This window comes from Haliotis cracherodii, unplaced genomic scaffold (genome assembly GCF_022045235.1).
Source record: "Haliotis cracherodii isolate W230 unplaced genomic scaffold, xgHalCrac1.p SCAF_12, whole genome shotgun sequence".
Classification (NCBI taxonomy): Eukaryota; Metazoa; Mollusca; class Gastropoda; order Lepetellida; family Haliotidae; genus Haliotis; species Haliotis cracherodii.
In genome coordinates, this window is record NW_027266267.1 from 31,672,071 (window position 1) to 31,698,875 (window position 26,805).

The 26,805-nt window shown below is 39.7% G+C and overlaps 1 protein-coding gene across 5 annotated transcripts in view; it reads left to right on the forward strand.

The window, feature by feature from the left end:
* The window catches only part of LOC139458354 (nephrin-like), a 285,363-nt gene that overhangs the window by 254,989 nt on the left and 3,569 nt on the right, over positions 1 to 26,805 (forward strand). For 3 of the 5 annotated variants that reach the window (XM_071239752.1, XM_071239753.1, XM_071239754.1), the window contains 13 exons: positions 1,057 to 1,221; positions 5,558 to 5,866; positions 6,497 to 6,781; positions 7,330 to 7,608; positions 8,954 to 9,072; positions 9,609 to 9,792; positions 17,760 to 17,948; positions 18,258 to 18,356; positions 20,355 to 20,510; positions 22,440 to 22,603; positions 23,282 to 23,426; positions 25,066 to 25,160; positions 25,444 to 25,618. In XM_071239752.1, coding sequence (XP_071095853.1) covers positions 1,057 to 1,221; positions 5,558 to 5,866; positions 6,497 to 6,781; positions 7,330 to 7,608; positions 8,954 to 9,072; positions 9,609 to 9,792; positions 17,760 to 17,948; positions 18,258 to 18,356; positions 20,355 to 20,510; positions 22,440 to 22,603; positions 23,282 to 23,426; positions 25,066 to 25,160; positions 25,444 to 25,618 — 2,364 coding nt within the window. Of the gene's footprint in view, positions 1 to 1,056; positions 1,222 to 5,557; positions 5,867 to 6,496; positions 6,782 to 7,329; positions 7,609 to 8,953; positions 9,073 to 9,608; positions 9,793 to 17,759; positions 17,949 to 18,257; positions 18,357 to 20,354; positions 20,511 to 22,439; positions 22,604 to 23,281; positions 23,427 to 25,065; positions 25,161 to 25,443; positions 25,619 to 26,113; positions 26,152 to 26,805 lie in introns of all 5 variants that reach the window. The other 2 variants (XM_071239755.1, XM_071239756.1) reach the window with 2 other exon arrangements.

The following is a 26,805-nucleotide window of genomic DNA, read 5'->3' on the forward strand; positions in this document are numbered from 1 at the left end:
ACAGAAGTTGAAAGAATCTGAGGGACAAACGATTTCGCCGAAATTAATGTGAGCAATATTAAATAAAAGTTTGAATAAGATTAATAACATAGATTACAAACATAAGTCCAGATATACAAGGAACACTTTATATCACCAGATAGTATAACAACAGGATAACTTGTGTAATTCAGTATGGATTTGTTGATATTCTATTTCCAATGACGAGAAGACATAGTTTTAGGTTGGTGGTCCGGCGTATGTAGATCACTTAACATTTGGATGCAGATTTCAAGGACCCAAGTTAATACCTCGGCTCAACTATGAGATTGGCCTATCTATGGCAGTATTCGGTAACATCAAATAGACTGATGGGACTAACGGAAAAGCAATATTTTTGATGAAATATGCAGGCATTATCAGTAATATATTTTTCACCATATTGTATTTTACCTGTGAGCTTCATTTCAGTGTTACTCATCGTACATTACGTAGTGACTTTCAGAGACAAATAAGAATATTGTAAAAATCGCATCAGATTTTCTTGTCAATTTTGAATTGTGAGTGGTAGAAAATGGTATTTCCAGCAGTCTGCGTAATCTGCTAAAACCTTTAAAAAAATCTCATCATTTTAGATTTAGCAGCATTTTCATTTCATATTACAGCCTTGTCAGTTAAAGATGATTAAAATATCTCACACACTTTGCCCTCTTGCATGTGTCATTTAAAGTTTTTAAACTTTTCGATCAAGAAGTTTTGGTGATGTTGCTTGATTAGAACTTTAGAAAAAGAATTATCCTTCACATTTAAAATGATTAGAAATATGACAGCTTTACTACCCAGCATGATGTCTTTCTAAGGTGAATGCTTGGATAAAGTATGTGAAACATGGATTATGAAGATGAATTGATATTGACATGCTTACAATCATGTGTCCTTTATATATTGAACTGTAAATGATGTGATGGCATTTCATGGGAAGAAAAATGAGGGACTGAGAGAAAGAGTCTGTGATTGGTGACAATACTCATCCTGTCAAGTTGTTGTAATCATTTTTTACATTTTGCATGATTTCAGGATCGAGGAAAATATCTTCCGAGAACACAAAGCGTGGCAATTTAGCCCGAGCTGTGATACAGGTGGTGGCCACACCGAGTGACAACGGAGCCACGTACAAGTGTACCGCAGAGAATGAAGCTACCTCATCACCCCTTGCAACCTACGTCAATCTGACGGTCCTGTGTAAGTTATCTTCCAAACTAGTGGTATTTACATTGCATAGCTTGTTGATTGCAATTGTTTTCAGCAAAATCTAAACAGCATCACATGGACAAGGTGATACCAGACCCCACTGCTGGTTCGTTAGTCCAAATCCCAGTACTTAGGTCAGGTCCTTTAATACAAACCGGGCAATAATTACGTTTCCTAATTACTTTACATCATGAAATTAATGTGAGGATGAAATTAGTGTGATAAATGTCCCTTGCTTCCATTCATACACTGACACAACGTTTATGAGTTAACAACCACGTCCAGTGCCCGCACTGGAGAGTTGTTGAGTACAGTCGAAACAGTTGTAGTGACATTTGGGAGATAGGTATAGCACTAGAAATCATAACCACTTCATCAGCAAGTAATAGCCAAAGTTTCCCAAAAGTATCTGGATGTAACCATCTGCGCCTTTACACATACTTTCTATTTATTTTGCCAGTTAATAAATATAGAAAGTAAAGAGGAAAGGACTTACCGTTGGCTAACATCTAACTTGCTTTCAGAATATCAGGAAAATTGATCTAAGTATGCTTAATAACGTGATGTCTCTGTAGTTGTTATCCTTAACATTACCTTGTTTATGAGGAGGAATGATAATACCCACTGATTAGTCTCGTCAAAACTTAATTCTTAAAAAACACATTAAACATAAGTTGTAAATATGGAATCCTCCTAGATGCTATTCCTGTCCTCTTTCTGCTGTCTAGTCATCATATTGAAGGCTTCTACTTTCGCTGATTAAACCAGAGCTTACGCTCTAGGTTTTATGACCAGACAGAGGCAGTGGTTTTAATCAAACCTGCAAGTTACTTAAAGGAACTAATTATGAAAAAAAATTCACCAAGAAAATCTATGCATACATGAGTTTATTAACATATAATGCCACACATACACAATTGTGGACTCACGCCGACCACATGGAAAATGGCCGCTCACCACGGAGATCACAACCTGACCATGTACACAAAGAGGCCGGTTAGTTTGTTTGTTGTTTAACACCGCACTTAGCAATATTCCCGCTATATGATGGGGGTCAAAGAGGCAGGTAATATCACTCACCGGTGACGTGATTACAAGCACACTCCAAACAACGAGCCACAACGGTGCATCTATCTGTCAACCATATCACAATGCCACAGTAAATATATCTGGCGTATTCTATGAACCCTAAATGGTTTTGCCATTTCACTCATTCCACATGTGCTGAGCAATGGTTCTGTTTCGTCGCTCGGTCAACCTCAATCAGCTCGATTATTTGTTTGTGTAAATCTAAACAACAATATTGACCTGAGAGTGGGGTCTTTAATATGCATGTACAGGGAAATAAATTCTTTGAAATTGCAGATGGCACGAGGAAGCTTTGGATATAGACAAAATCTAATTATTTCGTGCTGAACACACTAGTGTCCACCTTTTACATTTGCCTTTTGATTCGCTTCACCTTTATCACAGACTTTCATTATGTTCACTTTTGATGTTGTAATTAGCAATCAAGACTTGCCGTTGTTACAGGATATTGCACATGTTTTCACTTGTTAAATAACTGTAATAATATTGATTGGAACTCATTTAGTTTTCAATATATGCTCGTGCCGGTCACCATTCTGAGACTGTTAGTTCTTCTAACGCACTTGAAAATTTCCGAACATAAAAACTTAACAATGCCCTGACTGCTGATGGCCAGTATAGCAATCTCATGTTGGCGATATCGGTACTGATGCTAACGTCTGGCTAGGATATGTGATGCAAGTGACCTTGGCAGCATAGTGGCCAACGTCAGAATTCTTCAGGTTTTTTAAACAGAGAGACATACATGCTGCTTGTACTAATGCTGATTTATAGTGCTAGCTCACTGAGATACCATGCCGCAGTTTAACATGAATACCCCACCCAGACACAGTATACTGACTCTGAGCCAACCAGTCCTTGTTTTAGCCCCTTTATGCCGAGTGCCAGACAGGGTAACAACAAGTACCATCTTTCAATGTCTTTTTTGATCGAACCCCAGACCTTCCACACTCCGGGCGGACGCTCTACCACCAGACCACGAAGACAGTCCTAAAAATTTGGTCAAATTTCGACATTGAAACTATGCACTGCTGGGATGACACAAACTCTTACCTCACACATTTCAATATCTACAACTCGTCACGATATGGCTGAAATATTGATGTGACGTAAAGCATTACGTCACTCAATATCTACAAAAGGACAACTATCAGTAATTATAAGGATTGTTTCAACGACCCTAAAATAAACCTGATAAGTTTTGCAAGTATCTAAGTAGTCCAGTGTCTCCAAGAGTTATTCAGAAGGACTGCCAGGAAACTAGTCTTATGTGAAGAAGCTTTATGAAGTGCCAATATCTAGATCTAAACCTTGTCAATATGACAATATATAACTGTCAGATGCTATTTGTTACGGGTCAGGTCACAATTAATGCTGTGTCTTGTTCAGAAACAGTGCATACCAACAAAAGACATTGGTCCAGAAGCCATGTGGAAAATCAGTTGAAAAAAAAAAGGATTTCACCAATAAAAAATGTTATTAGTTTTTGTAACCAATTTAGTGAGCACTTTGAGGAATTTATTCTGTGTTGATTAGAGTAAACATTATGCCTGGTTCCCTCACACACACTGGATGCTCCCATTAGCTCCCATTCTTGCAATGTGTCACCAACTCAGAAGGCTCGGCCTATGCAGGGTTTGTGTATGCCAACTGCAGGTCTACAGGGAGGACCTCACGCCGGACATCACGAACACAGGGGGATGACCACAGGAATAGCCTACCCTCTTCTAGTAATTATACTGTTGGCCTAGACTCATATTACTTACATGCCTTCATGAATATTGGAATATTGCTGTCTGTGGTGTCACTTCCTCTATTAGTTACAAGGAAGGTATTGTTTCCCAGCTGCAGGGTGCCATATTACATCACTTAACCCAGCAGCAGAAGCAGTAGCAGCTTTCTGTGTGACTGATGTGTGTAGGTGATGCTGCCAACTACCATTGATGTAGGCAGTGCAGGGAGACACATATCATAGAAGGGATTATACCAAAATATCCCGCCTGCTGATTCAGGAGAGATAAACAGTGATGAAGGATGTGATGGTGGGGCTGTTCTCAGCGGAACTAACGCTGTCCAAAAGTAATCAGATTACCGTAAGGACAAAGTTAAGTCTGAAATATGACTATAGACTATGCTTCAGTTGCAACTGGAAACTGTTTATGTTGGTATGCATTAGCGTCTCTGATATAAACCAGGTTGTATACAGGTCGGATGCCATGGATGGAGATCTATATACCGATAGTTGTTTATTCAAATAAGAATTTGATATCAGAATGCTATTAAATACCAATTCTCAAAGCTTTAAAATTATAACATAAACGTTTGCATCTGTGATCATGGTAAGGCTTTATATCCACTGTTTAAGAAAACAGAGGGATGTAGTGAGCAGCAAGTCTGTCCGTCTGTCCTTTGTCAATTTTCCGTTCCCGGAGCAGAACTCCTAACCGTCAAATATTTCTTGTTGAAACTTGCTATACAGATCAGTCAAGTGGTGAACTGGTGGTGCCTTTTAATGATTTGGGATATTATAAAAAAAAGTAATTATGTTTTCATGACAAGTTGGACTTTACTGAAAATGAGGTTAGTGCTCCTTTCTGGAGCAGATCTCCCAAACTGTTACATATTTCTAGATGAAACTTGCTTTACAGATCAGTCTTGACATGAATTGATGGTTTTTTTGGTTATTTAGGATATTGAAAAATACTGTACAGTTTTATTATTTTATTTTATTTCCATTGAAGTAAATGGCAGTGAACCAAGAATGGGGTATACGTAGAAAAAACCCATTTCTAAATTGCACCAGATTGGGGGGACATGTCATCTGCTGATGACTCTTGTTATTTATAAGTTGGTTCACAGATTTTTCATTTTGAAAAGGTGGGGGAAAAAAAGAGCACTTTCAATCTTTTTCGGTATTTTATGTAAACATATGGGTTGGTAGTTTTTAAAAATATATAAATTATAATTAAATGTCATGATTGCCAATATTCTGAACTATTATTTAAATGTGCTGTTATGGTGAGTTTAATATCTTGTGTGGGACATGTATGGAAACAATTTGTGATATATGTTATTGCTAAATTCAGACTCAGTAATAAATAAACTCTCAATTGATGTGTTCAAGACTAGATCAGTGAACAATGTTGTAGCTTTGTAAGCTTGCCTTCATTTTTTATCTGTTGCCATAACAACATGATGTCTTTCAAATTATGTTTACTGTTATTTCCCTCACTGTCAGTCCCCCCAGCATCTGTGAGAATCACAACATGGCCGGCCAAACCTAAAGCAGGACAGTTGATGAACATCACATGCGTGTCAGCATCCTCCAACCCAGCGGCTGACATCACCTGGATCAAGGGAGCAGACCGACGCCGGGTCAAGGGCATTGACAGAGGCGAGGTGGAGGCAGAGAATGATGGCAGATCTACCACAAACGTCCTCGAGTTTATGCCAACATCAGCAGATCACAATGCTTATTTTGGTTGCCAGGCCGCAAACAGAATATTTGGGCAAGCCGTGACTGATGCTCTGACACTTAATGTTTTGTGTAAGTAGATAATGCCACGCTGGGTCTGGTTACCGACACGTTACGCATTATACTGTTATTGGAATTGACAGTAAGTCTATGCATTATTTTGAAATTAAAAGCTAATCAGAAAATAAGAATGAGAATTATGTTTTTCTCATCATCTGGTCTCATGAGGCAAATGACAGATTTACCTTGATGAAAATGGAAGAAAACATGCCTATTTTGTGTAAGTTGGCTCGATCCACAAATGTGAAGAACCTTCATCATTACATTGACATGTGATTTGTTTGTGTTGGTCAGGAGGGTCTCATTTAGAATATGCTTGTACTGCTTCAAGCAAGAATTGTGCACCAAAATTTCAAATTTACCAGGGAAATCTAAGTGTGGTGAAACCGATCAAGAGACAAGTATGGCAGGGTCAGTGTAAAAAGTTTGATCTCATTATCTCTGTGCGTTAGATGATATAGAATTATCAGACCCGTCTATTAAATAAAATACATAGAATTAAATAACAGAAACAAGGTGTGGTGATAGATGTTATAATTCAGTCTGTGACAGAAATGATTGAAATTTGCATGAAGAAATGTTTTACATGGTCTCATGTTTGCCTTTCATATCAGGTTCATGATTGTGTTGGCTTTATTTCAGTTGCACCTGAGTTTAACAGTACGGGTGTCCCAGAGAAGGTGGATTTGATAGAAGGAAACAGTGTGTCACTGAACTTCTCCGCCTACTCCAACCCCCCGGAGGTGACGTACAGGCTGTACCGGGGGGATGTGCAGCTGTCCCTGCCCAGTGACATCCCCCGCTTTAACCTGGCCAGCGGCATCCTCAGAATCACCAAGATCCGCCGCGGTGACAGAGGGGACTTCACCATGAAGGCTTCTAATGCTGAAGGCTTCACAACCCACAACTTCTCCATTGATGTCCGATGTATGTAGAAGATAGGGCAGATAATCTGTGTATTTCATCCTAGAATAGACGTACATTCAAAGTTCTGTGAACATGGCTAGGGTTCATCATGACATATAAATATATATGCAACACTGTAATTACAGGTAGTAGGGTTAAGTTGCTGCTACGGAGATATTCTAACATATGAGTCTCACCAGTGTCTTCCTTACAAACCTGTAATATATCCCTGAGTCAGACAGTGGCCAAGGGCTTTTGTAGAACGTACATGATAGCGTACATGGAGTGGGAGTTTAGTCCTGATCTGTTAGTGGTGTCCTACCAAAACACAGTGGAGCTCAATAATCTCTCTGTGTACTGGATGCTCTACCTGATGGAGTATCGCAGTTGAGAACATGTTATTTATGCCTTGATGTCAGACAGTGCAAGGATTAGAATGAGGCCTCATTGTGTGTGTCATCAGTCACTCAACCGGTGCTTTCAGTATCAGGGGTGGTGAATGTATGGCAATTAGCATATGATATGTTGAGAAGTATATGTCTTAATGAGAGTGATTTGTTTAACTCTAGACCCAGCCACTATAAAAAAGATCTCAGGGCAAGTGATGGAGGACGAGGGAGGTGTGGCATTCTTTGAATGTATTGGCGACGCCAACCCCATCACTGCCAACATGGTCACCTGGTCCCGCGCCAACTACGACATGTCCAAGACAAGGCAGACGTATGAGAAAGGCAAAGCACATTTGACCGTCCATGAGTTGTCCCGAACAGATACGGGTGATTTTGTATGCACTGCAGACAACAAGATCGGCAAAACTGACACCAAGAAGGCTAAACTGATTGTCAAGTGTGAGTACATTCAAACATGGTTGTTGCTTTATTATCCCCCACCACGAAGTGGAAGGGGGTTATAGGAATGGGTGCCGTCCGTCCATCAAATTTTGTTTCCAGAACAGATCTTGAAAACTGTACCATATTTCTTCAACAAATTTGACACATAGATAGGTCTAGTGGTGAACTGGTGCCTTTTGATACTTTGGGACTTTTAAAAAAAAAAAAAATTCGAGTTTCCATGGCAACAACTTTGACTTAGACTGAAAATGGCGGTAGTCCTCGTTTCCGGAGCAGATCTTGACCTTTCTTGTTGGTAAGTTCTGCATTGCTTTTGTGTACGTTCCTCTAAAAGTGTCATGGACATGGTTGTTGCATTCACTGACTAACTTCATGCAGAAACACAACTCGTTACAAATAGAACAGTGTAACTGATCTTAAACCTACTCAACTGTTTAAACACTGCCTCCTATTCTGTATATATTCTTGTCAACCATGCTCTGTACTTCACTTGCTTGACGATGTTTTAACCTACACCGAAACCATCGCTCCTAATATGTAATAAGGAAGTTGTTCGTCCATATGTCTCATCCTTACTCATATACAGTTAGGCCATTTACAAAAAGGCCCAGTGAACATAGTTCACAGGGGCTAATGCATTGCACACAACTGGACATGTCATATTGGCGGGGGATGTGAGTATTTGCTGCTTGTTCTCTGTAAGACCATGGGATGTTCCAGGTCACAATAGGTCCCCAGGACACCAGGCTTGTTGTATTGGGTCTGGTGGTCATGACTTGGGGCACTGCTGATTAGGTGTCGTCATGGTCCCTCGACCAGACTTGAATACTCAAGGCTGCTGTGAGATGACTGCGATGTGGTGAACAATGTTCACTCACTTTTGTGTCCAGAACAACTAAGGTACAGCCTCCTCTGTACCTTGATACTTCATAAAGCTTGGAGATGCTTTGTTACCAATTACAAAGTCATTTCACACTGTTTGCTTCTTGGTGAGTGACATTGACTTGTATTATATTTACACACTACCCTGTTTCAGTTCTGAACACTTCCACTCCGATAAGAATGAGAAAAGGTCTAACAATTTCAGGAAATAACTTAAGGCTGGATCTCTGGAAGCAAGCTGGCTGACAAAGATAGGATTTTTTGTTGACAAAAATATTCATCAGAAACACATTATTGGCATTGAGAGCTAAAGCATCTTATGGTTCAATACATTTGAGAGTATGTTTCAAATTGAAATCAAAATTGACAAAAAGGCATGTTTGGGTGAGCTTCGGAATGCCCAGGCAGGAATGTTTGCAGGAAGTGTGAGAAGACCATGACTTGGGTGTGTTTATTCCAGATGCACCGGTCATAGATAAGTCCCCCCAATACTCCAAGGCAGCCAGTGAGGAGAAGTCGACGGGGAAGCTGATCTGCAAGGCATCTGGGGCCCCCAGCATCACATTCACATGGTTCAAGGTAGTGGGCAGGACAGCACTGCAATAGTTAACGCACCTATGTCACAACTACGGATATGTAGCACTGGCAGTTCAAGGCTTACACACGTTTAGAAGAGAATCAATCACATACACAGCCACTCAGTATTTCATATAGCTTTTGTCTGTTATAGTATTTTAACAGGTTAGTTTTGTTTAAGGGAAGGTTAGCGATGCGCTACAGTCCACTGCTAATTTCCAGTGTAGGCCTAGATGTTGCCATTACTACAATGTGTGAATAGAGACTTTGGCGCTTTATGATTTGAGTAATATGTACTTGCAACATTGATATATTGAAAATAAATATACTTGATAAAGTAGAATAATTTTTATTGTTTGAATATCATGGCTAGTGTTTTAATGACTTGTATCCAACTTGCTAGGCCAGCCATTGAATATGATTCATGTTTTGGAAATTTGCTACAGCTGTTTTGATTATAAGTTGCTTATGCAAGTCATGTGACGTGTGTATTATAAAGAGCTTTCATGTTGGTCTTATTTTTAACTGCTTGTTTTCAGAATGGTCAAGCTATTGACACATCCAAGTCAAAGTACTCTGTGTCAAAATCCAAGTCTGGTGACGTTGACTACACCAACACGTTCCAGGTGAAGGCGGTGGCGAAAGGCGACTACGGACGCTACATGTGTAAAGCCACCAATGACAAGGGCACCGATTCCATAGAGATCATCTTGGATGGAACAAGTACGCTTTGTATTATTTCATAGGTCAAACTTTCCAGACATAAACAAGTTTTAGATGAAATACATCAGGATTAGTAATTAAGGCTTGGCTTTTTTCAACTTCCTATGCAATGGTGAACTTGCTTTTTTGAAGATTATTTGGGGTATTAAGTGTAATAGATATACAACCGGTTCCCTTCATTTGAGTAGTGAACTGAAATAAACTTCCTGGTTTTGTTTTCATGAATTGTAAAGAAGAGGCAGACAAGGTTGGAAATGGAGTAGGAATTACAGTTTAACCTCAACATGTCTGTTATTTAGGTGTGCAGAGTGTCTTGGTGCTGGAGGTAAATAGCTTACCGGAGCCTCAGCTCAGCAATTATGTAGAGTTTAGATTCACATAAACAAGTACATTTAAGCTGGGGGTTGCATTTTGTCTTGTCAATGTGAAAAAGTCAATTATGAAACATTAAAAAAAGTCATTGCGTACTATGTTCTGAGTGATGCAGACGTAGAAACCATGTAGGATCATGCAGTTTTTTTCTATAACAAACATGGGACATCCTTACAGTTGGAAGAGGTTGTTTTCTGCAGACTTGACTCCTGTGACTTGCCACCCAATGTACTGAGTGTACCTGTCAGTCCATGTACTGAACCATTGAGTGAGTGAGTGTCAGTATAGTTTTACGCCACTTTTAGCAACATTTCAGCAACATCCTGGCGGGGGACACCAGAAATTGACTTCACACATTGTACCCATGTCGGGAATCGAACTCGGGTCTTTTTGGCGTGACGAGCAAACACTTTAACCACTACTCGACCGCCCCCCATGTACTGAGGAATGGGCTCATCACTTGGTGTGACAGAGTACTCTTATGTATGATGGTTGCTGACTCTCCTCCACTGGTTTGTGTGAGCCAGACAGTATTCGGCTGCACTGTTCCGCCTTGGCTTGAATGTATTCAGAATTTGTTATTTTTGTGTTTTTGTGTGTTCAGTAACACATGAACCATATGTGAAGTGTGATACTCTCACTTCGCATGTAAGTTAATGTCTTTAAAAAAAAAAATTCAATGTAATATTTACATTTAAGTATTGTTGTTGTTAAATAAAGGTTATGCTTTTAGTTCTCTGTGGATGGAGTGTGTCAGAGGTACCGCTGCAGATCAGTTCTCCAGGAATTAGCTGTTGTTGTTATCACAAATTACAAAACTAACTTTTCTCAGCAAATTTTTATCATGTTTAGGTTCTTTACATGCCTATATCGCCGCGTCTTGTGTAATTGAATTTGACAAGTTGGAATTGACCATGCTTACTTGCAATGGAATTGGAAGGGACTTTTTTGATACAAACTTTTAGCTAGCTGTTTTAAAAGTTGAACTATGGTTTGGGGAACACTTGATATCACATTTAGATTGAACGCTGTGACATGGATGCTGTGAGAAAATCAAGCTGCGTGAATCTGTGTTCCATAACCCCAGATAAATAGATCAGTTTTTGTAATTATTTCACCAGCTTTTTCATTTGTGTTTAATAAAAGTGTTCATATCATTCAATACAGCAATTCCTTCTCATTGTGTAAAAACCCACCATATCAATCAGGATAGATATTAATGCTGTCTGTTCCAAATTGCCTCTATGAATGTCAATATCTTTTTGGCCTAATCCATTTTGAAGATATGAAATTGAGACTGATTTTACTGGATTATGCTGCATGAGGATCTGTGGTTTTGTAGATTGATAGGATTTAATAAAAAATGCATTTCCATGCGTAACTTCAATACCAAAACTTACAATTTACCACTTGAGTTGCTGCTTATTTAGGGCTTTACATCTCGCTACAGCTGCCTTCATGTGTAGGTTGTGTGTCTTGGTACAGCTGCCTTCATGTGTAGGTTGTACATCTCGGTACAGCTGTCTAATTGTGTAGGTTGTACATCTCGCTACAGCTGTCTTCATGTGTAGGTTGTGTGTCTTGGTACAGCTGTCAACATATGTAGGTTGTACATCTCGGTACAGCTGCCTTCATGTGTAGGTTGTACATCTCGGTACAGCTGCCTTCATGTGTAGGTTGTACATCTCGGTACAGCTGCCTTCATGTGTAGGTTGTACATCTCGGTACAGCTGCCTTCATGTGTAGGTTGTGTGTCTTGGTACAGCTGCCTTCATGTGTAGGTTGTACATCTTGGTACAGCTGTCTTCATGTGTAGGTTGTGTGTCTTGGTACAGCTGCCTTCATGTGTAGGTTGTACATCTCGGTACAGCTGTCTTCATGTGTAGGTTGTACATCTCGGTACAGCTGCCTTCATGTGTAGGTTGTACATCTCGGTACAGCTGTCTTCATGTGTAGGTTGTGTGTCTTGGTACAGCTGCCTTCATGTGTAGGTTGTACATCTCGGTACAGCTGTCTTCATGTGTAGGTTGTACATCTCGGTACAGCTGTCTTCATGTGTAGGTTGTGTGTCTTGGTACAGCTGCCTTCATATGTAGGTTGTACATCTCGGTACAGCTGTCTTCATGTGTAGGTTGTGTGTCTTGGTACAGCTGTCTTCATGTGTAGGTTGTGTGTCTTGGTACAGCTGCCTTCATGTGTAGGTTGTACATCTCGGTACAGCTGTCTTCATGTGTAGGTTGTGTGTCTTGGTACAGCTGCCTTCATGTGTAGGTTGTACATCTCGGTACAGCTGCCTTCATGTGTAGGTTGTACATCTCGGTACAGCTGTCTTCATGTGTAGGTTGTACATCTCGGTACAGCTGTCTTCATGTGTAGGTTGTACATCTCGGTACAGCTGCCTTCATGTGTAGGTTGTGTGTCTTGGTACAGCTGCCTTCATGTGTAGGTTGTACATCTCGGTACAGCTGTCTTCATGTGTAGGTTGTACATCTCGGTACAGCTGTCTTCATGTGTAGGTTGTACATCTCGGTACAGCTGTCTTCATGTGTAGGTTGTGTGTCTTGGTACAGCTGCCTTCATGTGTAGGTTGTACATCTCGGTACAGCTGTCTTCATGTGTAGGTTGTGTGTCTTGGTACAGCTGCCTTCATGTGTAGGTTGTACATCTCGGTACAGCTGTCTTCATGTGTAGGTTGTGTGTCTTGGTACAGCTGCCTTCATGTGTAGGTTGTACATCTCGGTACAGCTGTCTTCATGTGTAGGTTGTACATCTCCGTACAGCTGTCTTCATGTGTAGGTTGTACATCTCGGTACAGCTGCCTTCATGTGTAGGTTGTACATCTCGGTACAGCTGTCTTCATGTGTAGGTTGTGTGTCTTGGTACAGCTGTCAACATATGTAGGTTGTACATCTCGGTACAGCTGCCTTCATGTGTAGGTTGTACATCTCGGTACAGCTGCCTTCATGTGTAGGTTGTACATCTCGGTACAGCTGTCTTCATGTGTAGGTTGTGTGTCTTGGTACAGCTGCCTTCATGTGTAGGTTGTACATCTCGGTACAGCTGTCTTCATGTGTAGGTTGTGTGTCTTGGTACAGCTGCCTTCATGTGTAGGTTGTACATCTCGGTACAGCTGTCTTCATGTGTAGGTTGTGTGTCTTGGTACAGCTGCCTTCATGTGTAGGTTGTACATCTCGGTACAGCTGTCTTCATGTGTAGGTGTAAATCTTGATACAGCTGTCTTCATGTGTAGGTTGTGTGTCTTGGTACAGCTGCCTTCATGTGTAGGTTGTACATCTCGGTACAGCTGTCTTCATGTGTAGGTTGTATCACTTGGTACAGCTGCCTTCATGTGTGGGTGTACAGCTGCCTTTATGTGTAGGTGTACAGCTGCCTTCATGTGTAGGTTGTACATCTTGATACAGCTGTCTTCATGTGTAGGTGTACAGCTGTCTTCATGTGTAGGTGTACAGCTGCCTTCATGTGTAGGTGTACAGCTGCCTTCATGTGTAGGTGTACATCTTGATACAGCTGTCTCCATGTGTAGGTGTAAATCTTGATACAGCTGTCTTTATGTGTAGGTGTACAGCTGCCTTCATGTGTAGGTGTACATCTTGATACAGCTGCCTTCATGTGTAGGTTGTGTGTCTTGGTACAGCTGCCTTCATGTGTAGGTTGTAAATCATGGTACGGCTGCCTCCAGTGTACTCCTTCTTTGACTATTGACAGGTGTCCATGATATACCTGCAATATACTGACTGTGGTGTGTACTGCTCATATTGAACAGCGCCTTGCTGGCTTGTTAGGCATGCTGTCTCTATGTTCTATGTAGCATGCAAGTAGACAGCATTGGCAAATTCAGTAAAATTATAAATGAAGGTTTTTCTTTTTGGTCATTCAAAATGTCAGCAACACAATTTTTTGTTCATATTTTATTCATTTTGTTTGAAACTCCAGAAACTATCAAGCCTTTTTGGAATCATGAATTGTAGTTATCTCAAAAGGAAATTTGCCACTTTATCTCAATTGAGAACACATCATTAACTGTAAATGGATTGATAATTTCCTTATCACCTCCCTTGAGTAAATGGATAGTTTTTAACAAACAAAGTGCCTGTCAAATTATGTTTTGCCTCAGTTTATCAATGTCGAGTGATGACAAAACGATTTGCCGACCAGTCTTGTATGTATAGTGAGGGATATGATATTGATCCCCATATCATTAGAAGATCTAATTCCCTCATTGTGTACTCCAGAGTTCTCTATCTAGGAGCAGACTTCATCTTCTGTATGAGAGTTCTAATTTGTCAGAAATAGCAGGAAGACTTCTTTGAATGGCAGTATTGTTCTCACCTAGAGACGGCTTTATTTGATAAGCATTGATCAAAACTATCAAGTGCTGTTTTCCTTCTTAGAAGTATTCTAAAATAGATAAGAAAATGCATGAGGTGAGGCAATGTACATATTTGACACATGTTTGGAATTATCAGCAGCCCGACAGAAACATTTTCAACAGCTGAAATGCTAATTTGATTTCTCTGCACTTCATCGCTCTGGACACATATTTCTTGTATTTCCTGTTTAGTAAACACACGGACAGTTGTGTCAAGTTGTTCAGTGATTCTTTTCTTCAGTGTTCCAGGTGCAAGCAGTGGGTAGGTAAAGGCTTCAGCCATACGGTTGTAGGGTGTTAAGATATTCTGTTGATGGTTAAAAGTATAAACAAAGGGTTTAGATTGGTTCTTGGTATGGTACTTGATGGATTGTGACATCTGTTTCTTCACAATTCTTTTTCTCCCATTAGAAATACCTTTTCCCCATTTTGTATGTGAAAGGGATTGTGGAACATGTTGTATTGTTTTTAGTTCACCTGACTGAAAGTCGCATGAGCTTATTTCATGGACTGTTTGTCTCATGTCAACAGTTGTAAACTTTGTCTCCTCAGAAACCTCCAAACTAATGAATCTGAAACTTCACATGCTTGTTCCCACAAATGATGACACCCCAATTTGTTCAAGAGGTTTGAGTCCAAGTTTCAATATGGCCACCAGGGAAGCCATGTTGAAGAAGCTATTTATTGCCATTACTCAGTTTTGTTCAAAATGTCATGGAATTTGGTGCATATGTAGTTAGTTGGGCTCAGGATATATATGTTTGGGGTATTTTTTATTTTAATTTTATCTTGATTTGACCTTTGCACTGGTTATACTCATGAATTCTCTCAAAATGCATTTCCTTGCGCTGAAACCACCTTCTCCTCAGAAACTACTGGACCAATGAAGCTGAAACATCACATACTTGTTACCCACTAAGAGGTTTGATTAAGGTTTTCAGTGTGACAGGTATATTGAGAAATCATCTATTAATTCTATCTATCAATTTATTTAATCTATTTGGTACCGTATTTTCTCGAGTATAGTGCGCACCCATGTATAATGCGCACCCCCCTCTAGCGGGTTCAATATTTTGGAAAAAAAAGAAATTTTAATATTATGCGCAGAAAAAATTTACACCGTACCCTTTCAGCGAAGTCCGGCAAACGAACGGGTGCTGAGAAACTTTGTCAGTACAAATTCGAAATTTGAGATAAAAAATCACCAGACATGTTTACTTACCGTTTAAATAGTATTTATTGTTCTTCTAGGCATTGTTTTATATCTAGGGATTAAGATTACCTTGTTTATTTTCTCGTAAACTAAGCCGGAAACAGCAATCAGCTGTACACACGTTTTCTTGGAATCGACCGGTGATTCGGTCAAGACACACCCAATGATATAACTTTACAGGATTTTTAATGCAAGAATCGGCAACAATTGTATCTGAAACTATTTTATTTATCAGGAATAATATATTCCATTATTTTCTTAATTATATGCAGCCTTTACTAAACATATTTAAAATAATAATAACCCTAATCGAAGCAGCTGATCGCTATTCCCGGGTATTATTTTTTACATGGAACATGTCTGACCAGTCACCGTTCATGTTGACATAGAATCGTCAAACAAAAACAAATATGACTTTTATCGAGTCAAAGTATGTCATTTATGATATATGTATCCATTCTCTGTCAACTAAAGTTCGTTTCAAGGCGTCAATAGCGGTATTCTGACCGTGGTTGCTGTTAATAACGGTGAGTTGTGCGATCTTCCGATCGCTTCACACACGATTTCGCCGAAATTAATAAAAACAATATTATAAGGAATTTTGAATAAAATTAATGAAGTAAGTTACAAACATAAGTCCAGAAATACAAAGAACACTTTTTAAAGACAGACAGTGTAATTACATGATTATTTTGCGTACTTCAGTATGGATTTGTTGACATGGTATTTCCGGTGTTTCGTGCTCACGGTAATGTCTTTCCATGGGGGAAAAAAACATCCAAACTCATAATTCGTGTATAATGCGCACCCCCTTCTACACAGCTGTGTTTTTTGGAAAAAAAGTGCGCACTATACTCAAGAAAATACGGTAGTTTAGTTTTTTGTGGGATTCAACACTTATGTTCTGCAATTTGAATTCAAAACTAGAGGATGATCATCTTCTTTTGATATTGTTCTTAAATTCTCTCAAAATGCATTTGGGCTCTGTAAATATGGCTAACTTGTGAACATTCTTGTCTCCTGAACTTTGGCACATATGGTTTTCCTTATGATAACATTTGTAGTTCAAATCAGCAGGTGTTAGTATCAGGTTTTCCCTCATTGTTCATGCAGAAAGTATGTGAATATCAATACTGACAGCAACTTCTGTTTGGTGGTTGTCTCTGTTGACATGTTGACTAAATATCAAGGTGAGCTACAATGCTGAGGCACTTGTTTTTAGTACTATTTGTAACGATTGAATTTATTTTTAAATGATTGAACAGTAGGATATAAATTTATTAAAAGGTGTCATGTAGGAGGAAAGTTGATATTACTCTGGAATAGAAAGACATGAGACTCTTTAGCAATAGCAACTCTCTTCTGACAACATTTCCGGTGCACACTTCTTGTGTCAGTGAATGACTGAATGTACGTATGTCTTCATGTACTACCACTGACTTCTAAATCTCAAGCAAAGACTACTCAAGACTACTACTACTACAACTACTCTACTTGTTGTCCATGCATTTTATCTGTACTAAATTGTCTTAGTTGATCCAATTTGTGTGTTTTTCCTCACATTCTAACTTTTGCTTTTGTTTTCTTTAACCTATGCCACATCGTTAGTTTGAATATTTTGAAAAGCAGACCAGTCACTTGAAAGTGTCAATCTATATAATCTTCTTGGGATCAAGGTGGGAAGTAAGAAACCAACTTGTCAATCAAATTGCCAATTAATACAGTTGAGTGTTTTCAATTGAGCTGATTTTATGATCAACCAGTAGAGTTTATGTCATGTCTTATTTGGGCATCTGATATGAGAAACTTGATCTGTGTAGGTAACTCAGTCGCTTGAACCTTCCCGGCCTGTAATGAGACAGCATGGGGACCTGACTGGTTGTATGGAGATGGTAGGCTCTATTTCACCGGTCATAGTCACTGTTCTTCATCACCGATGCTGCCTATGTTTGACTCCTAGTGTTTGACTCCCTGTGTTGGGACTTGTTTCAGGTAAACCTGATCCACCATATGACATCCAGTTCGTCAACGCTACACACAACACTATCACCATCTCATGGAAGCCAGGGTTCAATGGTGGACTTATCCAAAACTTCCAAGTGAGATATCGCTTGAAAGGAGAGAGGGGGTTTGTGTACATTGATATCACCATCCCTGCCACCACCACCTTTATAATTAAAGGTAAATTGCAACATACTCTTTCATCATCATGCTTGACTACATAAACAGTCACGATTTCTGTTACGACATCTACCAAATATTTGTTGTCCTTTTCTCTAAGATTCTCACAAGTTTATCCATATGAAATGTGTTTAGTGATGAGCAAGTCTAGGAGTCCAGCAGAATGTCTGTGTGAAAGTGATATTAATGGCTTGTAACACACAAAGTGTCAGTAGTAACTGCTCTGTTTCAGGGAATGGGGTTGCCGGTGCCAGTAATCTAAATATAAATGTTCTGTATAAAAACAATTATGTTGTTGTTTTTCACCAGGTTTAAAGCTCGGTAGTGAATATGAAATAACAGTACTAGCATTCAACAGTAAAGGGAAAAGTGAATTCCAGGAACAGTTTATCACAGCAAAAACATCAAGTAAGTAAGGAGTCTTGCTGCTGTGTACAGCAGCAGCTTTATGTATAAATGATGTGGTCAGTCATTTTCTTTACATAACAAGCAAATTTCTTTAAATAATATGAATGAGAAAGGGCTCAAATTACCTTGTGTTTAGCACATTCATGTAGAAATGGCTGTGTTACAGTGAGATGTAGAACATGGCTGTGTTACAGTGAGATGTAGAACATGGCTGTGTTACAGTCACATGTAGAACATGGCTGTGTTACAGTCACATGTAGAACATGGCTGTGTAATAGTGAGATGTAGAACATGGCTGTGTTACAGTGAGATGTATAACATGGATATCATATGTGTGATGACTCCACGCTCTGCTACATACTCCCCATCAACATGTCCCGGGCCGCATAGTAGGGTACTGAGACATATTTTGCTCAAATTCAATATGGACGTGCTCAGCCAACGTTGGGCACTAATGTAGCGCCCATAAAATCTCCGAGTCCTATGATGGGATTCGAACCACAAGACCTGATCTGAAGTCGGATGCCTTGTCCACATGACCAAAGAGGTTAAGGATGTCACCTCTGGGATGACTCCATGCCCTGCTACATTTGTTACAGTGGAATGTAGAACATGGCTGTGTATTACAGTTGAATGTAGAACATGGTTGTGTGTTATGGTGACATGTAGAACATGGTTGTATGTCCATCACAAGACTCGTGAGAACCAAGCCCTATCAAATCAGAATATCTGTGACAGCCAAGTGTCACACATCCCGCAGAAACCCAATTCACAGAGGAAAATATATTTTTCAAGTTTTGAGGTCAAGCAGGATGAAACAGTTTGAAATTGGCGTCTGACATTTAATCAATATGTCATAGACCTGTAATTGTGCTTCTGTGAGGAGATTGTAGTTTTCTGAAGGTGTTATTTGTTGGCTGTGTTTGTGTGAGATTGATTAGTTGGACAAGTGTGACAGACTTGTGCCCCGTGGAGCTTGCCGCGCAGACACAAACTTTAACAGATTGAAACCATCTTATTTGAAGATGGCAAAAAAATGTTTTCTTTAAGTGTTGCAGTTGCTTGAAGTAGAGAAAAGATGTAACTTTTCAATTTTTGCATCCTGTATTAAGGTATATCAAAATATATAAAGTTTGAAGGAATCTTGAATCTGTCATTGTTGGGATTAAGAGGGTTAAGAGAGGAAATTGGAAGTCAGTTTGATCCTCGATAATGGAGAGGGGATTCACAAGGGAGGCTCATTAGTGTAATTAACATGTGGCATGCGAACTGGCTACCTCTTGATAAAAAGTCCTGTCACTTTCCATGTACACTGCATAAGAATTGACATGTCACACGGGGGTTGTGAAAGATGACTGCAAGTAGCAGCAGATGACTCTCCAAATCCGATGGTTCTCAGGGACTTACATGACCTGCCAAGTGATGGACCTTACATCGGGGACTAAATTCCATTCACCTCAAACGCAAAACACCAACTCAGCTGTGCAAATTCTTTGAGGAAGGAGAAAATCATGCTAGTATTGTATACAGGCAAATCAAGCCAGGGTTTATTCAATGTATGTTACAACGTTAACTTGGTTTGCAGGGAGAAAAGTTTGTTTTTTTAGAAGTTTTTGAGACTGAATCTTCTGCTGCAGCATCTGTATCTGAGCATGTAGATGGTGTTTGTAAATAGGTGGATGCAGTATCTTGATGGATGAAACAAGCCAGTTACTAGTGCCAAAATCACATGCAATCAACAGGACATTACTGAATGTTGACATGATGCTTGTGTACAAATATTTTACTTGAATAAAACAAAAGCATGAAAATGTAGATTTCTTGAATAGTCCAAAATATATTCTTGAATAGTTGATATTTTGCATGTGTGCTAACTTAAAATATGCCATATTATAGAGGTGCATAAATTGTAGTTATCGTTGTTAGATTGTAGCAAGAGTAGCTTGGATACATTTTTTGTTATCCCGGGATTTGACTTCACAATGTTTATTTCATCAGATGTAGCTCCCCCTGAAGACATCACCTCAACACTGCCGACGGACGAAGTCCCCGTAATCATCATCCTCGTCGTGTGTATTGTGGGAATCTTCCTCCTCACACTCAACGTGGGATTAATTCTGTTCTTCGTGAGAAGGCGCCGTAAGCGGCTGGAGAGTATGTATAATGTTGACTACTCGAGTTAATTGATGACTGACTGTATAGAACATGATACTGGTACACACAATCTTCAGCTTGTTCTACATAGCATTGTGCCTTTTTTTTGTCCATAACAACACTTTTCTTCTTCTTTTTCGGTTTATGGATTTGACTGACAGGAGCCAAAGTCCTAAATCAAAAAATTGATTTAAAAAAAGCTGGCTATGTTTTTACTTGGCCAATAGGTCTCACTTCCATGAATTAGAAAACTACAAGAATCTAATAAAAAGTGACTATCACTATCAACGCCTCTTGAAGCTAAACTTCATTCTCTGATATGGGAATTATCCCATATTTAAGAAAAAATAACAACGCTGAATAAGATTAAACACAATGAGCTGAACAAATGAACTTTTCCACAGCACAGTATTGGTGCTACGACATTGACATTGACCAAGTTTTGATGGCAAGTGCTCCTTCGTAAGGCTCAGTTTATTGAATATGGTATTATGTCGCTGTATTGTGGCCCATAGCTTGGCTTTGCTAGATTTGTAAACATCAAACAAAGGCCACAACAAGTGGGCTGGGATTTTATGAAAGGGATCAATTGACCATATCATGGAATTGTGTTACTGTTTGAGTTTAGAAGAAATCCCAATCAACATTTTAAGGAATCTCTGTGTGACCTTAAATGGTCATTTGTGGGTAACGTTCGGTTGAAAACTGTCAGAGTGAGGGAGAGTTAGTGCGGCCTGGACACATTCACTAATGTGAGGAATTGTAACTAGGTGTTTGGCATGATGAGACAATGTTTGAACCACTGGCCTACCCAAACACCAGAACTAGTACCTGGACAACTAGGGTGCAGTTGAATGTAAATATATGCCGCACGTTCCAGACCACCTTGTTGTTTGTTGTCCAGCATACATCTGTCAGCCATCTGACCACTCATTAACTTTCAAGTGCCATGTCAGAACTCGGATTTGCCATCAATTGTTTTGTTGTTTTTAAAACTAGTATGGTGAATAAACTCATTTAACAGCCATGTGATAGCAACACTTTCCTTTTGGCTGAATAAGGAATGGCTGAATATATCGGTCCTATATATAACTGTCACCTCACTCTGAGCGTGCCTGGTGAGCAGCAGTGTCATGGTGCTATTTTCATTTTGTATCCCCCCAGTTTGAAAAACAGGAGGATATAGCGATCAGCATGTCTGTCCGTCCATCAGCCGTTCATTTTCTGTTTCTGGAACCGTTGAATATTTCTTGTTGAAACTTGCTGTACATATCAGTCTAGTTGTGAACTGGTGCCTTTGATTTGGGATTTTAATTTTCCTCTCTTTTTTTATGTTTTCATGACTGTAAGTTGGACTTTACTGAAAATGAGATGAGTGCTTATATTAGGAGCAGAACTCCAAAACCGTTGAATATTTATTGATGAAACTTGCTATACAGTCTGGTGGTAAACTGGTGCCTTTTGATGATTTTGGGTCTTTGTTTTTATTTTTTTATATTTTTGTTTTCCTGACAAGTTGGACTTTTTCTAAAAATGAGGGTAGTACTTGTTTCTGGAGCAGAACTCCAAAACCGTTGGGACATTTAAAAAGAACAGAACAGCATTTATTGTTTTCTTTGCTGAAATAAAGGTATCCATTGGCAATGAACCAAAAATGGTGTATGAGTAGCCGGACTTCATTTCTGAATAGCACCAGACCCGGGGAATATGTCATCTCTTGATGACTCTTGTTATAAGAGGAGTTCCTATTCAACAAACCTGCAACAAACAGATAATCAGTCTCTCAATGTGGAAAAGTCTGTTTAACTTATGAAAAAATACCAGATAATATGAGATAAAAAAGTGATTGACAGCTTCCATGTGGGAGAACATTAAGGTCTTGAAGTGTTTAGATGATGGGACTGTAGCCTGTTCACCCTGACATTGTAGATGGCAGTGACACAACAAGCCACACCAACACGTTCGAGCTGTACGGACACACCAAGGGGGACGGAGGGGTGTACCCCATGTCTGCCTCAGAGGATGGCCGCAGCTACGGCACCTATGACAAGAGCATGGATGACTTCTCAGATGATTACAGCAAAGACTATGAGGTGAATGTCAAGTCTCTACACAGAAGGAGCAGGGTTGTGGCATGCATTGAATTGTCTCTGTGATAAATTAAATGTGTACTCTTCGTGTGAGGAAACATGAAAATGATTATTCAGATGAGCGACAAATGGCAAACATCAACACGGAATTCAGAAAGGTATTTCTTTGCTAGTTACTTTTAGAATTAACGTAAAGAAACCCAGGTATAAGGAGAGAATATTGACCAAATGTGGTATGTATTATTAGATCTTTGTAATTTTCTGAAGAAATGGTCTGTTCCAAGGTGTATAACCATGTGGGTAAGAACAGGTTCCCAGTTTCTCGTGCATGGGGTAAGGAATGAATCAGCCAATCAGGCCCTGTGACTTTGTTGATTCTGTGTTATTGAAACTCAGGATGTTGCTCATAATATCAATCACTTGCTTGTCTGGTAAGTTTTTCATTGTGATTTGGTTGGAGCATTACGCATTCCAGCATTTAAAAAACAACAAAAAACGAATGACAGCACTACATCATTTCAACGTCTATGTTATCATTTCAACGTCTATGTTAAATGTTTGGATAGTTGTAGCTCTACAGATCTCTTATGGATTCGGCTTCAGATATTAGTGTTTATTCTGTAAAGAATATTTACCTTAAAGAGTTGAAATGTTGTATATTTCTGTTTTTGAATATTTCAGAATGATGACTGCAAACGAGTTTTTCTACCCCAATCAGACTATGGAAGTCGGCCATACACCCCAAACAAATTAGATTCCCCTCGAATGGGACATAAACAGACATATATCCTGGACGATCAAGGGAGGCAATCGCCTTGGACAGAAGGTAAAATTGAAGCTCAGCACCTTTCTTTCATCACTCCCCTGAGCATTCCCTCGCATAGTCCTTGTTGCACCCCCATCTAGTTGTGCCTCTAGACACCCTCCATCTTCCTGATCTGAGCATGGCAGTCGTCTTACACAAATGATGAGATTGTTTTATCTGACAGTTGCAAGATCCTCACTTAATCATTGACATGCTCTGGTAGAAGTAGAAAAAAGATTACAGTTGCCACAGATGTCACATCGATCACGTTTGTGTTTGAGATTTTAATAAGAGCTGCCACAAAGAACTCCAATGCACCCAGAGTGACACCAAAGTCAGTAGGATGATCAAAAGTTCCTTTTATTGACATCATGAATAGGGTATTGTGCCCATGTTGAAAGTTGTTGCAGAACACAGTATTATGCTGAAGTGGTGCAGTAGATGCAATGTGTTCCGACTGCAGTGCTGATAAAAAATGAATTAATATATCAATATTTTCCATTTCAAGGGGAAGAAGGTGGTTTGAACACCACTCTTCAATGCAACTGTTACTGAATATCCTTGTAACAATGAGACACGCAGAGCGATAAGGCCTGGATCTGAACATATTGTTGAGTGTCTCTTTAGAGCTATATAGTGTCTCACACAGGGCAACAAGTCTGGGATCTGAACACACTGTGGAGTGTCTCTTTAGAGCTATATAGCGTCTCACACATGACCTGAACACACTGTGGAGTGTCTCATTAGAGCTATATAGAGTCTCACAGAGGGCAACATGGCCTGGATCTGAACACACTTTGGAGTGTCTCATTAGAGCTATATAGTGTCTCACACAGGGCAACAAGGCTGGGATATGAACACACAGTGGAGTGTCTCTTTAGAGCTATATAGAGTCTCACAGAGGGCAACATGGCCTGGATCTGAACACACTTTGGAGTGTCTCATTAGAGCTATATAGTGTCTCACAGAGGGCAACAAGGCTGGGATATGAACACACAGTGGAATGTCTCTTTAGAGCTATGTAGTGTCTCACACAGGACCTGAACACATTTTGTAGCGTCTCTTTAGAGCTGTGTAGAGTCTCACAGGGGGCAACAAGGCCAGGATCTGAACACACAGTGGAGCGTCTCTTTAGAGCTATATAGAGTCTCACAGAGGGCAACAAGGCCTGGACCTGAACACACTGTGGAATGTCTCTTTAGAGCTATATAGTGTCTCACTCAGGACCTGAACACACTTAGGAGTGTCTCTTTACAGCTGTATAGAGTCTCACAGAGGGCAACAAGGCCGGGATCTGAACACTGTGGAGTGTCTCTTTAGAGCTGTGTAGAGTCTCACAGAGGGCAACAAGGCCGGGATCTGAACACACTGTGGAGTGTCTCTTTAGAGCTGTGTAGGACTTGCTGTCTGTGTGGGGGTGAAGACAGAGAATGTAAAGTGACAGAAATGTTCAGTGTTTGTGTGTGGGATTGTTACAACTATCAGTATCACAGACTCTGCTGTCACTGTTGCCTCATGGAACCGTGAAATTAGTATTAGTCATAATGATGTAATTAAAACCGAAGAGATTATTTTGGTTTCTAAATATCTGGTGTCATGCATGAGACAATGCTGGAAGACGTGATAATGCTGAATGGATAACAAGAATTTCTTTCAACAGATCCCTATCGTGTTGCTCTGCCCAGGAAGAAAGGAACATTTGAAAATAGCCCTGACAAATCCGGCCGCAGCAGTAGACAAGAAACTAGACCCAAAGTGAGACTTGTGGATTGTATTATATGCTTTAAACAATATAAAAGTGAAAAATTATTGTTTTGGTGTAAAATACAATCGTTGACAGAGTTAGAAATTAAGGATATACATGAGGGGTCTTTGTAGAAACCCTAATGTGAAAAGTAAATATTAAGGGGGATTTTAGAGGATTTTTAGAGTGTCAAAGAGACAGTTTAATAGATCCACTATAATTATTACTGAGCTTACGGATTACCATTCACAGCTTGTGACCAGACTTCTAATATAAGGTGTACTTTGTTGGTAGAGTATAACAGATTATTGTGATCGCCCACCAAGCCGTCCACCCAGCAGAACGGGTAAAACACCACCACCCCCTCCCGTCCGAACCTCCAGCCGGGGAGCCGCTGATCAGTTACCTCCCTTGCCAGCCAGGAACTATGGTCCCCAGGACTTGCCACCACGCTACACCTCACCCCCGGGTAAGAACGGGAGCTGTGCAAGTCAGCTTCTGGTATGATTGAAAACAATATCAGAATTCTGAAAGGTTTTACATCTCAGAAAATTTATGGCTGTTTTGTTCATTTAGATGTCTTTTCAGTTAAGTGTTTCTCACTTATGGGGAGGCCTTGTCCACATTGAATATTTGAGGGAAATTGAAGAACTAGTTTTGGACAGATAGAGATTTGAGGGAGAATTAAAAATACTCAGTTGTATGTGTGTTTTTTGTATGAAGTATTATTATAGAGCAGTAATGTATAGTAGGAGATAGTTGCATGTTGCATCCTAATGCATGTAAGGGGGTTGTGCAGGAACTGTAACCGACCATAAATATCTAGACAATACATTCTGTCATGGTCTCAGTACAACTTCATGTATGTCGCTTTCACCCAGCTGCTTCAGATTGCTAAGATTGTTTCACCTCCCTGCATGATGTATCATTGACAATGCATGTTTCACTACAATTGTTGATTCAGACTATCAAGAGGCAGAGAGTCATATTTGATTGCATGATGTGAGTAGAGGTCAGGTTAAAACATCAATTCAGGTCATTCTGTGACCTTGACCAAATATTCTAAAACTTTCACAGCTCTGCTATTTCTCAATGACTTACTAATCAGTTGCAGGTCAGACAGGGGTTGAAATCACTACTTGACCTTGACCTTGCAACAACTTCTCTGATGCTTCCACTCCTTCTTGATCAGACATGAGCCTGTATAGAAACTGGAGAACTAGTATTTTAGTTTAGATTCTGTAATTGAGATATCATGTATATGAATGTGGATTTTAAAAAAATCTCTGAACAATATTTCTTGGTCTCATGCCTGGTCGATGCATATTGTAGTGAAAATAACAACCTACCTAGAGCTGCACGTGGTGTTCGTGTTTTGTAGCAAACAGTTCATACAACTAATGAAGCAATGGTTAGGTATGACGAGTAGGCACTCACTTTTGTATTTTCATCATCGTTAATGTAACTTAAAAGTGTTTCTGTATAGCTCAAACTTCATGTTCATTTGTGGCAAGATTCATTTTTCCATGTGTATGCATAAATAGCTGGTTTATATATATTGATGCTTTTAGTGGCTCGCCCCAAGGGACAGCTCTTGGCAGATAAGCATTCATCTTCTCTTGCATTACATATCACCGAGCATAGACGATTCACAGT